This window comes from Balaenoptera borealis (genome assembly GCF_965194805.1).
Source record: "Balaenoptera borealis genome assembly, chromosome: 2".
Taxonomy (NCBI): domain Eukaryota; kingdom Metazoa; phylum Chordata; class Mammalia; order Artiodactyla; family Balaenopteridae; genus Balaenoptera; species Balaenoptera borealis.
Window position 1 is genome coordinate 136098336 of NC_138867.1, and position 14712 is coordinate 136113047.

Genomic DNA, 14712 nt, shown 5'->3' on the forward strand with positions numbered 1-14712 from the left:
ATCCCAGTCTACAAAACACTAAACCTTCAGTGAACTCCTTCAGTTGTCACTTATTTCACTTTTTCTTGAACTTTTATCTTTGTATACAAACAGATGTGTGTGTGTGTGTGTGTGTGTGTATACAGCTGGGCATGTGTATATATATGCAAAACAACCCAACTATCAACACATCCCTTGAAGGCAGGGACCTCATTCATTCACAAACTGGATAGTCAGTGCTCTGCACTTAACCAATACCTGACAATTAACTAGCACTATTAAGTTTTCAAAGGGGTTGCCCATAATTATCACAATTAATATCAACCCCAAGTGATGGGCAAGGAGATGTTATTTTAAATTCCACTTTACAAATGAGGTAACTGAATCTTGGAGACTCACTTGAACTTGAAACGTTGAGAATCCATATTGGTTGATAAAGTCAGATCTTTAAAATACCCAAACTACCCTTCAATTTTGGTATTTATCTGAAATTTCTGCTCAGTTTCGCTAAAGTATTCACTTCGACCATGTAAACACAGCCAAAGTCCCATAAAATCTTAGTTGTGAAATTCCTTATTCCCAAGATAGAGGGTGGATATTTATTAACTTTACAGAATATTACTACTCGATTTCCAAGTAAAGTTATTTTCCCCCTAAGACTCAGCCCCACATATGAATTATAGTAAAATCTCTCTTTACCTTCTTCTGTTTCCAAGTTCAAACAATGGCATCCTAATATAATACCACAAGTGCCAATTTAAACACAGGAACACTGAAAATACTGCCAGACTTTGACGCTTAGAAGCTTTTCTACTGTTGTAAGTTGGGCTGCTAAAAACATGGTCAAGAGTCCGAACATCAAATATAAGTGATAGCAGCACTATGAGAACTTACATCTTTAAACTGTAGGGCAGTTCCCCGTAACTTTCATTTTCAACTTGGACATTATCCATCTCAGTGGTGCTCATTATAGAATTTTGCACATATAAAGAAAATAATAAAAGTTTACTGATTAAATAGGTTATCCTAAAACAGTACCTTAATAACATTTTCCCCAACTTGTTTTTTTTTTTTTGAGCAACAAGGATTGGATTCCACAGGCTTTAGCTAACCAAACCAAGAAGAGTTTCTAGGTTTCTGCCAAAGTTGAAAGGTAGAGGAATCTGAGGTCTGACTTTATAGATTTGTTGCACATAACAGTTACTGGAAGAGCACAGCTGGCGTGGTGATTCAGCCAGAAGATTTTAGCAAAGAATGACCCATGGACTTCCCTGGTGGCGCAGTGGTTGGGAATCCACCTCCCAATGCAGGGGACACGGTTCGAGCCCTGGTCCGGGAAGATCCCACATGTCGTGGAGCAACTGAGCCCGTGCGCCACAACTACTGAGCCTGCACTCTGGGCCCACGAGCCACAACTACTGAAGCCCACATGCCTAGAGCCTGTGCCCCGCAACGAGAGAGGCCACCGCAGTGAGGGGCCCGCGCACCGCAGCGAAGAGTAGCCCCCGTTCGCCGCAACTAGAGAAAGCCCGCACACAGCAACGAAGACCCAATGCAGCCAAAAATAAATAAATTAAAAAAAAAAGAATGACCCAAACTCTGTTTTCCTGCTCTACTAGGAAATGACAAAACACCCTGGAACTGCTGGCGCTCATTTCCCTCCCCCACAGCCCCACACATAACACACCTAAAAGTATTCGCCTCCAAACCAGTGCGTAGGAGCTGCTCAGCCTGCTGCCTTCCCGACTGCGCTCAAAAGAGAAGTAGCCAAAGGATAATAAGGAATGAAAGAAAGTTCTCGATTTGTACCAACCACATTAATTTTAATCGTTCTTCTAAACAACAGCCAGAGTCTACTGCTATTTGTATGTCTTCTGACATTTTTATTGCTGTGCCCCAAGGTGGATGAAAGAAACTGATGTGTTGAGAAGACGGCCCAAACCTGGCGCTGTCCCTGCCTCTATTCCCCATGTTCTCCTGCTGCACATCGCTCCCGAACTACGGGGGAAGAATGTGGGTTTGAACAACTGGCTTCCTGCTGATTGCAACTGTCAATTAAATAAGCCAGTAACACAGGAGCGTATGTTCACACATAAAATATTAATTGCACAGATTGGGGTAAAAATATATTAATACTTGGGTTCCACTTTCATGCTTAGTGGTCAGATAAGTATTCGGCCAATTCAGGTCTATTTCTGCGCCCCACAGTCTCGACAGTGTTACTTTTGTGTTTCACTTTTCTTTTCCTTCTCTGGTTACCGTCTGGTTTCCCATGTTGGTGCCTTCATTATGACTGACCAGCAGCATACGTTTAAGCAGGATTTTAATTACTAGGTCATCTCCTAGCCAACTTGCCCAAGGCAGGCTGGCAGAAAAGCCCTACAATCCATGCCTTAGACTTTCTCTTGCTCCTCTCCAGGTAAATCTCTTTTTTTCTGAGGACGCTAGAATCATGCTGATGGCATCATATTCATCTGATAAAGATGATGATCACCTAATTTCTATAAAGTTTCATTTCTGTCCACTGAGTATTTCAAGTTGCAGGGCTGGCACAGAGTGGTTGAGATGGGGTGCCTGATAGCGTGACGTGATACCAGGATTTTTTTATCTTAACCCAGAAAAGCACCTTCCCATATATCACTGCACATGCCAACTAACGTACCCTGGGGATTTAGCACAGATCTGGCTTTTCAATTTGCCTTTGAGTAACGTCGTCAATTTGCTTCAATTGAAGCAGGAATTATATTACATGATCAAATGGCAGGAGAATTTCTCTCCACCTCTGAAGTCCAACGTGAGGGAATCAGCAATGACTAAAGAGTGGGAAAGAACAGTGGTGATGGCCCCCTGCGTCAGCTACTTGGAGGTCCAAATGCTGCAGATACAAAAATCTGACTCATTTTTTTCTTTTTGGCCGCAACCAAATTTTTGAAAGATGGCTTCAGTGTCCCTCATTTGCTAAATGGAGAGAGTAATAGTAGTGCCCTCCGATGGTGGTTAAGAGCATTAAAAGAGATGATATAAAGTGCTCAGCATTAAACCTGATGTTAGTAAATGCTCAAAGGCTGCTATCATAACAGCAAAATCACCATCAATCGAAACACTGGTCTAAAAGTTAGCATTTTACTGGGCAAAGAGTTCTGTTAGCCTGTGATTATGAAAATACATTGGACCCACTTCTCCAGGTCAAAGAGAAAGCAACCTATGGGAAATTTCCAAATTTATTTTCTCAAAAATGGATCTAAGACCTAAGCCACTTTCCCATTTAGGTCTCCCCTAAGCTTCTTCTTCTTTTTTTTTTTTAAACATCTTTATTAGAGTATAACTGCTTTACAATGGTGTGCCAGTTTCTGCTTTATAACAAAGTGAATCAGTTATACATATACATATGTTCCCATATCTCTTCCCTCTTGCATCTCCCTCCCTCCCACCCTCCCTATCCCACCCCTCTAGGTGGTCATAAAGCACCGAGCTGATCTCCCTGTGCTATGCGGCTGCTTCCCACTAGCTATCTATTTTACGTTTGGTAGTGTATATATGTCCATGCCACTCTCTCACTTTGTCCCAGCTTACCCTTCCCTTAAGCTTCTAATATTTTGTTCCCATGTGGAATTTTGGATATGCTTTCCCCTCTGCCTAAATTGCTCTCTCCTCCTTGCTTGACGAAATGCTACTCCTTCCTTCTTATTTTAAATTTTAAGTGTCCTTGATTCTTCAGACTTGGCTGAGTTCCCTTGTTTAAAGCTCCCTTAGCAGTCTGTATTTCTCCTGTAGAGTGCTTACCATCATTTCAATTTAAGTAATTCTATGTGCAATCATTCGCTTTACGTCGACACATAAATATGCACACACACGTGACTGTATACCTCATAATGTCAACAATTGTGGCTGCCTTGTTCACCTCTGCATCTCTATTGTCTAATAGAGTAGGCAGTCAGTAAATAATTGTAAGTAGATGAGTGATTGAATGCTGAACGAATAAGCCAACGAACTAAAGAAGAATCATCAGAGTTGTTAACATATTAAGGCATTAAACAGACTAGCTTAAAAAAAGTTGAGACGTCTTCCAGTGGTTATTAACTGCCACTACACCCACACTGGGCTTCCTCACTGGATAAGGCAGTGGCTCTGTGGAATCGGGTTTCCTATGCTGCTCTGGTCCCTCTTCTAGCAGCAGGCACTCCATTCTCATGGGGGTTAAAATTAGCACCAGTAAGCTCCCCCTGCACTGGGCTCTAATCATGCAAGGGCCCAGGTGGATCTTGCTGACAGATGTTAAGGTTAGAAGGAAGGGTAGCAGCCAGATGAGAAAACAGAGCCACCCCCCTTCCGGAGGTACCAGCACTTCCTGTCTTTAGGCCTGGCTGGTTCCTGCCTGCCCCTCCCCTCCCCCATGCATCGGTTTCAACACAGTTGCTGCTCTTTCTGTCATTTGAACTCAAATCCTATCTTGGAAATTGATGGGCGATTCTGCCCCTGACAACACAATGTCAGCTTTGCTCAGCGTCCAGCTGGTTCCGTATATATTATCATAATGCGCTGCCTGGGTGGACCCTGGCTGGCTGATGCTCTCCCTTGACTCAAATCTTCCTTTCCACACTAATTTCTGCTCTCTGACATGCAGACACTACTTGTTTAAAAATAAAAACAGAGGTAACAGCTTGGGAGACATTTTGATTTTCAAAATCCTGTGAGGACATTAAGTCTATTCTCATGGTAAACTGAGCTAAAAAGGTTTTCTATTAAAAAACAATATTTGACTCATAAAAAAAAAAAAAAAAAGTGTTTCCCAGGGTCCTACACTGTTTCCTGGTGACATGAAAAAAGTATTACTTCTCCCAACCCCTAAGCCCTCCAAAACAGTGTTTCCCAAGCTTCAGTCCTGATTTTGTTCCATCCTCTACCACTTCCTCTATGACTTAATTAACATTATAGTTGCTATTTTTGTTTACATTGACTTACTTTTTCTTTAAATTCAATCTTGCCCTCAGCAAGAATAGCTGTGAGGTGCTTTGTGACCACCTAGAGGGGTGGGATAGGGCGGGGGGGGGGGGGGGGGGGGGGGAGACGCAAGAGGGAGGGGATATGGGGATATATGTATACATATAACCGATTCACTTTGTTATACAGCAGAAACTAACACAACATTGTAAAGCAATTATACTCCAATAAAGACGTTAAAAAAAAAAAAAGAATAGCTGTGAGACCACAACTTGGGAGAGCTTCGTTTTTTTGATTTTTTTTTTGTTTTTTGCTTATGCATTAAGATAGACATAACTATTTTTAAAAACTTTTTTGAATGTTTTTTTTCACTCTATCACCTAACTGCATGGGAAACCTAGTATAAAAGCTCACTGCTAACCATCAAGCGAATTCAACACTACACCATATCAGCTGAAGGAATTCGGAGAGCAGAACGCCGGGTGAGAGCTACCTAAGGCACAAGTGGCTGTGTATGCCACACTGTGTGGTTTTTCCAGGCCTCCTGGAACTCACTGTCAGTCTCTTGCAGAAATGCCCAAGGCAAAAGGAAGTGGGCCTCAGATCTGTCCTGTGGAGTGAACATCACCTTGGTATGTTGGTGGTCACTCACCAAAGTGTGTGTATAGCAGCTCAGGAGATCAGCTGGGTTCAAACAACAAATCATCAGGGCTTAAAGGGCTCACCAAGCTCCCTGTCCCCAACCCCACTTAATAGATGAGGAAACTGAGGCCCAAAGAAATCAAAGTACATAGTGGAGGTCACGTGGCAAAGTAGGGACAGTGATCTGTTTTCATATATTTCTGCATGTATGAATGAAAATGTTCAAACAAAGAAATGTTTCAAACCCACTCCTGGTCAGTGCCCCTAAATATCTCATCTTAATAAGATTTATGACCAGTACATAGAAGCTCTCATTTGCATATTCACATCACTTGAATCCTTTGATATTCTCCAGTAAGTAGAAAGTAATTAGGAAGAGGCCCTTGGCTTGAAACAATCAATTATGCAGATAAACACGATTGGAATTATGATGCTTTTGTAACCAAATAAAAAACAAAAAATTAGGCTTAAAAAAAGTTCTGTCATTTCGGTCCAAAACATAGGCAGAAAGCACCATTCTGTCACCCCACCCCCTCCCCTGACACTGTGTGCTTATTAAAATAAGTTAGGTGTGGTTCAGTCATTTATTAGGTCACACAAAATACCAAATACTGGAAGTTTCCCACAGTTGACAGGTTTCTCAAGAAATTCATAGAAGAAAACTGCCTCCCCGAATCCGTCTCCGTTTCCCATGGTCCCTGTGGCATGAGGTTTAGTAACCCTTCAGTGCCCTAACAAGGAGACTGTTAGTATCTTAACTGTCATCTAACTCAAAATCTCACACTTTCTCCTGGTCTCCTTTTTCTCTACCTTGTATGCGTGCCAGGGAGTCCATATGGTCAGCAAACGACTTCTAGATGAATTAGAACATCCTTGCAAATAAATAAAATATTACAAGTCTCCCTCTTATCTTGCGAGCCCCATGGAAAACATACTAGTCAGCAAATAAAACCAGCATTTTCTTTATTTGACTACAGCCATGAGAAAAATAGGCTGTTGAAGGGAAATGAACTCTAAGGTAAACATATACAATATGCCCATTAGAAACAAAAAAAGATATATCTGGGCTAACTTTTGAAAGGTCTTTTTAAGATACCAGCGAAACTGCCTTAACTTGTATTGAGGAAAAATAAGAACAGTAGGATAAGAGATGCAAAGAATACCAGCATAATGTATAGAGCAAGCAGTCGAAAGTACAGACTCTGAAGCCAGGCTCTCTGGGTTTGAATCCTAGATCTACTACTTATTTGCTGTGCAACTCTGGGAAAGTTACTTAACATCCCTTTAGTCTCATTTTCCTCATCTTTACAGCAGGGTGCCCACAGCACTATGTGCCCAGCACAGTCAGGACTCAATGAGTGTTTGTGTCATTATAGTTAGTACCACTATTCCACAGAGCTCTGTGGTTAGGTAGACCTGGGGTAGCCTCCCAGGTTCAACTCTAATTGTGGCTTTGGGTAAGTTATTAATCTCTCTAAATCCCAGTTTTCCCACCTGTAAAATAAGGATAATAATTGTTATAGCTTATCTGACTTGTTGGAGATTTGATGACATGATATAAATAAAATGATTACCACAGTGCTGGCACATAGTAAATGCTCCATAAATGTTAGCTGATAACAGTCTCCAAATATCAACAACAGCAATAAGAAGAAGAAAAAGAATACATATTACTACCTGGCATGGTCACTGTTAAGCAGGGCAGCAAAGTCTGAGCACTATTTCTCCTTTGTCGGCAATGCTGTTGGTGGTGTCATATTCAAATAAAGATAAAGTAGATCACCTGCTTAGCAGTGACCTGTGGCTCATGAACTCTTTAATCTGCCTGATGCCGAGAGCTTGCTGGCTACCAAATCCCCAGTGTTAGGATTTCTGGTGTTACCTGCTTTACGGATTACTCAAGGGATACTTTGAAAATCAGTCTTCGCTTACATCCTTGTTCATTATCTTGACTTCTTGCCGGGTCCTTTCTATTGCAAGGGAAGACAAAAGACACCTTCCCCGCTGCTCAAAGAAAAAGGCCTGATTTGATGCTTGAAAATCTGGGGCCTCCTTCCTCTATTTTATGACACATCTGGATATTCTTAACCCTAATGTTCTGTTCTTGCATCTGTCTTGCTTTTTCAACTAGGAAAATCAATTGATAAGATGTAACATGCCATCCTCAGTAACAAAAGATGACATCCGTATTTTTCTGCTAAACTAGACCCTTCACCAAAATGCTCTTACCTAAGTGGGGCTGGCTGGAGTTCTGCACCAACACCAGTCCTGTAAAGGGCCACTGTCCAAATGAAAAGCTCTGAGCATTCATCCTCTGCCCTTGTGTTTTGAAGGTGCATTGCATTTCTGTCAGGAAGTTGGTGAGATTTTACAGACATTCTTCTCATGATCCTCAGAATCCCAGAGAGACCCCTGCAAGCCTAGGCCAACCGGAATTGGAAAGCCATGAGGGATGGACCCCATGCCCTCTGACATCTGTGCAACTCCTAAAATCCATACCTGCCGGCCAGCATACCATGGACAAGAGCAAAGAGCTCTAAATGGATTTGGACGGAAACTAGCAATGTGAGCGTAAGCAGGGGACATGCTCTCTCCAGGTCTGTTTCCTTCTCTGGAATATGAAGGGGTGTGTTAGATGACCGTCTGTACTTCAGTGGCATGTTTCTCTTTGTTGTTTAGTTTATTTTCACTTGTCCAAGTAAGTCTCTACAAGTTCAGAAAGTAAATTTCTAAGCTACTTATGAAAAAAGAAAATTAATAAGCCAAAACCATCTGGAAGAAGAACTCTCCAAATGTTGGACTTTCTTCTTATTTTGAACACATGCACTATTAATAGAATGAGAAGTGATCAGGGGGACAGCTCCAGGGCACAGCCAACTCCGTCCTGAGCTTCCAAAGGCTGGCAGGGAAGGGCAAGGTTATAAGCCACTCAGAGCAATCTCGCCCTGGGCTTTTACGGCCCACTAGGAGTCTGTGTAATTGACACTGAGCTCTTAAAAGCCTCCTGTGGCCCCCAGAAGTGACGTTTCACAACTGTCACTGACCACGGCCTGAGCGTCCACACAGGCCTGCGTGATCTGACCCTCAGCAGCTTCCCCAGCCTCGTCTCCTGCCACTCTCAGTGGCCAGAGCAACAGGAACCATCACAGGCTGCTTCTGGTTCCTTGAACTCACCTAAGCAAAACCGTCTTTGCACACGCTATTCCACCTGCCTGGAAATTTGTTTCTGTCCCCTTGTCAGGGGAAAACTTACTCATCTCTTAGGTTTTGGCGTAAATGAGATTTCCTCAAAGAAGTCTTTCCTGACACCTCACTCCTCCTCACTCCTTTTATGGTCCCCCTTTCATACACAAGTCTGATGAGTTAGTTGTAAGTTGTGTTTAGCGTCTTTCTTCTCTATTTACATCATAATTTTGTGAAGACAGGGACTGTATCTGCCTGGGGTCCTGCACCTAGCTCCCCCTCTGGCATGTAATAGATGCTTAGTATGAAGGAATGGAGGAAGGAATGATCCATTACCGACATGACATAAGAATGATCTCTTACTGACACCTAAGAAAGGGCTATACTAGAAACAGCCAGGGGATTTCTCTGTCCTCCTGAAGACCTGTTTCTCCAAAGGCACCTCAGGAGGTATCAGATGAGCAAAGGCACGCGTCAATGGCTTCAGTCCAGAGCACCAAAAAATAGTGCATGCTAAAAGGTCTAGAGACGGCCCCACCCAGCTCTGAGAAAACATACAAAAATTGAGGGCAGCGAAGCAAAGGGACCTTCCCAGAGTCACACAGCTAGTTAATGGCAGTCAGGACTGGGATCTAGCTCTCCAGTCAGACAGCCAACCCTCCTCCTATTAGATCCAACCGACACTTACTAGCCACTTCTTAGGGCCTCATCACAAAGAGGGGAGGAGAGGGAGTCACTTGTTTCTTAGGAATCTCCATGCTGTCTCCCAATTTGGAGTAATCTCCCCAAGCCTGAACTGTCTTTCTCCACATGTCCAGAAAACAACAAATTTAAGTGCAGCTGGGAGTCAATGGGGCCGGATACCCAGGGGCAACCAACAGAAGCAAAAACTGCTTCTGTCTGGAGCAAAAGGATTAAAGAAGGTCAAATGCTAAAGAGCAAGAATAACACCATATTGTCAGGGGCAGCTGGAAGGGGCCACTACAATGGAAGGGTCAGAACTGACTGGTGGTGGGGAAAAGCTGATTCTATTTCTCTACTGCTGTACTTACAGCAAGGAGACGGGCCCAGCAAGTCTAACACCACTCTTTATTCCACAAAGGATTTTCAGTTTGACCAAACTCCACTTCTGTTTTATTTTGGGATCCTGGCACCATTATACTTCACATGTCAATCTTTGTAATTACTGCGAAGGGAGATTTAATTCATTCGTATCTGATGCCCACAAAGCTAAATTTCAATCGCTTTCCATTTTAAAAAGCGGGGTGCCTTAAAACATCTATGCTTGAGCCAGGAAACTAAGTCCTCAGGTCAGAACTCATGAACAGTAAAATGTTCATCTTCTCAAAACTCTGTGATGACCTAGATGGAGGGGGAAACGGGAGGAGGGAGGTCTAAGAGGGAGGGGATATAGGTATACATATAGCTGATTCACTTCACTGTATAGCAGAAACTTACACAACATTGTAAAGCAATTTTACTCCAATTAAAAAAAAAAGAAAAAAAAAGTTCAAACTGTTTCTCAAAAAAAAATAAAATAAAATAAAAACTCTTGATTAATACAGTTCTACTGATTTTTCAGATAAATATGAAGGTTTGTACAAATGCATAACAATTAAAAAAAAAACCCTTGATCTGAAGAACATCAGATCAGGGCCTTAACCCCACTCCCAGAAAGGGTGCTGGCCAGGCTCCCGACCTGCTCAGATTTTCCCAATGATCCTGGAGCAGGCAAGTCCCCCAACAGTGCAGAAAGGAGAGAGAGAGCGGAGGGAGGGAGGGAGAAAAACACATGCACGCCAAAAAAAAAAAGATGTCCCCTAAAAAAAATTGAGCATTTAAACCGCTTGTCAGCCGGCTCCCTAACAAAGCCAGTAGTGTATTCACAGGCATTTGCATAAATGCTGCCGGTGAGTTCACCATAGCTGCTAGCGCTAATGGTCCAGAAAGTAATTTAGTCACTTCTCCCGGCATTCTATGTCAGAATGATGAGCACCAGCACTTTGCCTTGTTGCATATTAGATCATTGGATAATAAAGTGTTAGCGCATGCAAGCTGACAGGGTCCCTGCACTATAGCTTTTGAGGGCACCACTTCTTGCCACAGGGGGAAGAAAAAGAGAAACTGACGCCACGGTAGGCCTTGCCTTCAGGTAAACACAACCTGAAACTCAGAAGAGCAACGATAGTACACTCCGCAGGCCCTTTGAAGATCCCCAGCACACAGGCCCCGGAGTCTGCCCAAGTGATGGGAAGGCGTGGGAGGGGCACACAAGCCAGAGCTGTGCACTGACCGTCGATGGGGTCAGCTCAGCGGCTCTGACCCCAAGTCTACGCTTTTCCAAAAATCACAATCCTGAGAGCAGTTAGCTTCTGGGGCTGCCTCTCCCCACAACTGTACATCTTCTACAAAGCTGTTGCTTAAAGAGAAAAACCTCACTGGCCTAAACTCGCTCATAAACATCTAGCCAAAGGAAATCTCAGTATTTATGAATGAAGAAAAAAATAGGAGGGAGGGCAATCACCACGAGATCCAGCGTGCCAGGATTCACCCTCTCTGGACCACACCAGAGTCTATGAAATAAATCCACCTTTGTCAACTCTCCTACTTGAAATACAGGGACAGTTATTCGAGCACAGAGGTCTGTGAGTCCATGGGTCACACAGGGAAGAAGGTGTGAATGTAACACGTGGTCACTATTTCTCTTATAAGCAGAAAGATGAGCCACGGAAGAGAAATTTCCTCCAACCTTCTGACAAGCGTGAGATAAACAGAGATGTGCAGAATAGCTCAAAATGATTCAGGCTACCTGTAAATGAGATGGTAGGGAGCCCAGAAGGAGGAAAAACAAGACTTCTACAGGTCACCTAGGAGGTGAAAATACTGCACGCAGTCTCGCTGTGGGGCAGCTGTGTGAGGTGGGGTGGAGGCGGGAGCGGCCGGGGAGGGCTATGGCTCTGTGAGTCTTAAACAGGGTATTCTTCAATGGCAAGATGAAGCATTACCATGTCCCCAAATTGATGCGAACTAGCATCTAAGTCCACTCCCACACATCACCAATGAAGAGCCCATAGTCACTCTCTGCTGAGTAGATATTTATGCATCAGCGTGAAGCGTCTAAATGAGTGGGTGGTTATGTGTGGTTGGTTGATTCATTCTGCAGAGAAGCAGATTTCCACGTTATTGTCATTACTGAGAACCTCAAAGTGTCTGCCTTTTTATTCTTCTGGATAGAAGTGAAGTCAGATTTTGGTGAGAGGGAGGCCCCCTAGCTGAAGAAGACAGGACACACCCAAGTCCCCAGTGATGGTTAACCATGAATAAACAGTGAAATGTCATCATTTTCTTGAGTGACACGCTAAGAAGAACATGGCCATTTGTGGACTGGTCACCTGTAGCAGAGGAATAAAATGTTGTCTTTAGAACTTAGAATGAAATGCTAGCCCAGCTGAAATATTAATATGTTCATCTAGAAGGGAGAATATTTGAGCTGGGAGGCAGCTTAGCGATGTTTTGATCCAGAGATCTCAAAATGTGAGCCTGTGGCTGTCTTCTACCTAAGTGACTTTCCCCCCTGTTCCTCGCTTCAGGGGCTAAAACATTTGTAATTAGTTACCAGCAATTAAAAAATAGGAGAGTTTTACTTCTGGTCAGACTGGAGCATCTGACCCCACTGGGCTCTCCCTGCCCTCGGTGACAACTGCCTGGGGCTGGGGTCGGCAGAGCATGAACTTGTCCTTCTTCCGCAGTCTCCACCCAGCCCACTTCCCCTGTGCACGTGACCTGTCCCCACCCAAGGCACACATTTCTTTTTTTACCCCCTACAGATCATCCCTTTCATTTTGCCAAGAAGGAAACGAAGGATCCCAAAAGGTAAGTCGACTTGTCCAAGGTCACACAAAGGCCAGACATGAAGCTCAGACCTGAATTTGGTTTCCCGGCTCCTATTTCAAGGCTCTTTTTCCTCCGCATCATGATGTCAAATAATGTTTCTGACCGCCAAGCCCTAGAGGCGTCCTGGCTAGCAGGTTGTTTTTTACTGGTTTGTGTTGGGATTTTTTTTTTTTTGGTGGAGGGATGATTTATAAGGCATCGTGTGCTCTCCTACGAGCTTCCCAAGGGCAGGCATGGGAGCTGGATGTGGTCTGGACTTGGAGCACATTTTGAAACTGTGAATCCATGACTGTTAGATACCAAACTGACAGTCAAGTCTGTTCCCAGACAGGACAGTAACTAACCAGTCATAGTTGAAAACAAGAGTTTAGCTTTTAAGCTAGTACTGTCCAAATTGTACCGACTGAGTATTTACCTAGTTTTTCCTTCTTCCTTTCACCTAAATATCTCTAATCATACAATGCCTGAAGTGACTCCAAGGGTATTAAAAGGCAACATTACTGTAAAGCGAGGATTAGAATAATTTTAAGTACAGAAATGGAACTAGGAATGTAATCATGAGCAGGTGTTCCAAATGACCTCCTGCAAAAAGCAATATCCAAACATCTCAGTACTAATGAAACCATAAAGAAGCAGCTTTTGAAAGACGATGGTTTACTTTAAGAAGACTGTAACACTGGATTGGTAAAGAATCCTTTCTAAGAGTGTTACATCTGGCTAATTAATAAAAAAGTACAGTTTGTGTACTCCTCAATTGCAGGGGAAAAAATCAGGCAAAATGATGACAGTGGTGTGTTTATTAAATTGGGACGCTGACAAGGAAAGGAGTTTTCTACCTTATGAACTATATCACAGACAGCTCATGGCCCATCAAAAAATCAGACAATCGGGTGGTAGTTTGTGTGATAGTGTTTTTAAAAGAATCTGGGTGACCTAGCAAACTGGCAAGTGAAGTGGGGAAATGAGTTAAGAGTTTAATTTGAGGAGACTGGAGAAAATCTACCATGTTGATTGATATCCAGTAGAATCTCAGTCACTGTTTCTTGGATGGGTCGGTGGGTGGGTGGATGGATGGATGAATGGATGAACAGAGGGATACATTATATACACATGCAGCACAGATACATTTGGACATATGCTAAATCCAGCCTATAGTTCCTTTGAGTGGCATTTACTTTCCTTGGTTCAAATTTTTGCCAGACTTCCTGCAGTCCACTCAAGGGTACAACTCATTAGCCATAAAATCAAGACAAATGTGATTTCTCCCCACCAAATTCTACCTACATAAAGCAGACTGTATCATGTGGTAATGAGGGTAGGGGTGTGCACAGGGCATGGGAGGGACATTTAGTTTGGACTTTATATTCAGAAAACACCTCCAACCTAGACTTTGGACCTTATCTCCAAATGAAGTTAAGTATGTAGTCACAGAGCTACACCAGCAGGACTGTAAAGACAGTGAAGTTCATTATACAACCAGGTCAACCATAAACTTAAAATATATCATGATTTTTGTTGCCCTGCTTTGGCCTTTCATTATTTTTTAATCAAGTGGGAGCTTAAAATAAAGCAGGGGTCCAGTCTCCCTCTGTCTTTCAACCTGAAGGAAGGATGTGTCAGCCATTTCCAGGGTAGGGAGCTATGCAACAAGAAAGGCTGGGCCTCAAAGACATCCTCCTGTCTTTAAATACTCAGCATCAATACTGTTCAACAGGACATTTGAAATTTGAAAAGGGGTAAAACGTGTGGTGGAGTTGTAAGAAAGAAACCAAATAAATGCACAGTTAAAGTAGCAATGCCAACCAATGAAAATGATTCGCCTACCATGTTCCAGATAAGAGGGCGTACCTTCCGAGGGGTCAAGCCTCCGAGCCCTCCGCCCGTGCTTGGAGTTATTATGGACAAACATATTATCAGAGACTGCCAGGACATGGCCATCCACGTTGACTGTCGTAGACACCACGACCTGGAGACAGAAGAGAGAAATGAAGGAACATTTTAATATAAAAGCATGGAGGGTAATAAACTCAAGTTAAATAAATAACAGCTGGGAGCTGAAGAAAATTGCATAGC

The 14712-nt window shown here is 43.1% G+C and overlaps 1 protein-coding gene across 7 annotated transcripts in view; it reads right to left on the reverse strand.

The window, feature by feature from the left end:
- The window catches only part of EBF1 (EBF transcription factor 1), a gene marked incomplete at its 3' end in the record, with an annotated part of 393745 nt that overhangs the window by 111294 nt on the left and 267739 nt on the right, over nt 1-14712 (reverse strand). For 4 of the 7 annotated variants that reach the window (XM_082379090.1, XM_082379091.1, XM_082379094.1 and 1 more), the window contains exon 8: nt 14464-14605. In XM_082379090.1, the coding sequence (XP_082235216.1) occupies nt 14464-14605 (142 nt within the window). The remainder of the gene's footprint in view (nt 1-14463; nt 14606-14712) is intronic. The other 3 variants (XM_082379092.1, XM_082379093.1, XM_082379096.1) reach the window with 1 other exon arrangement.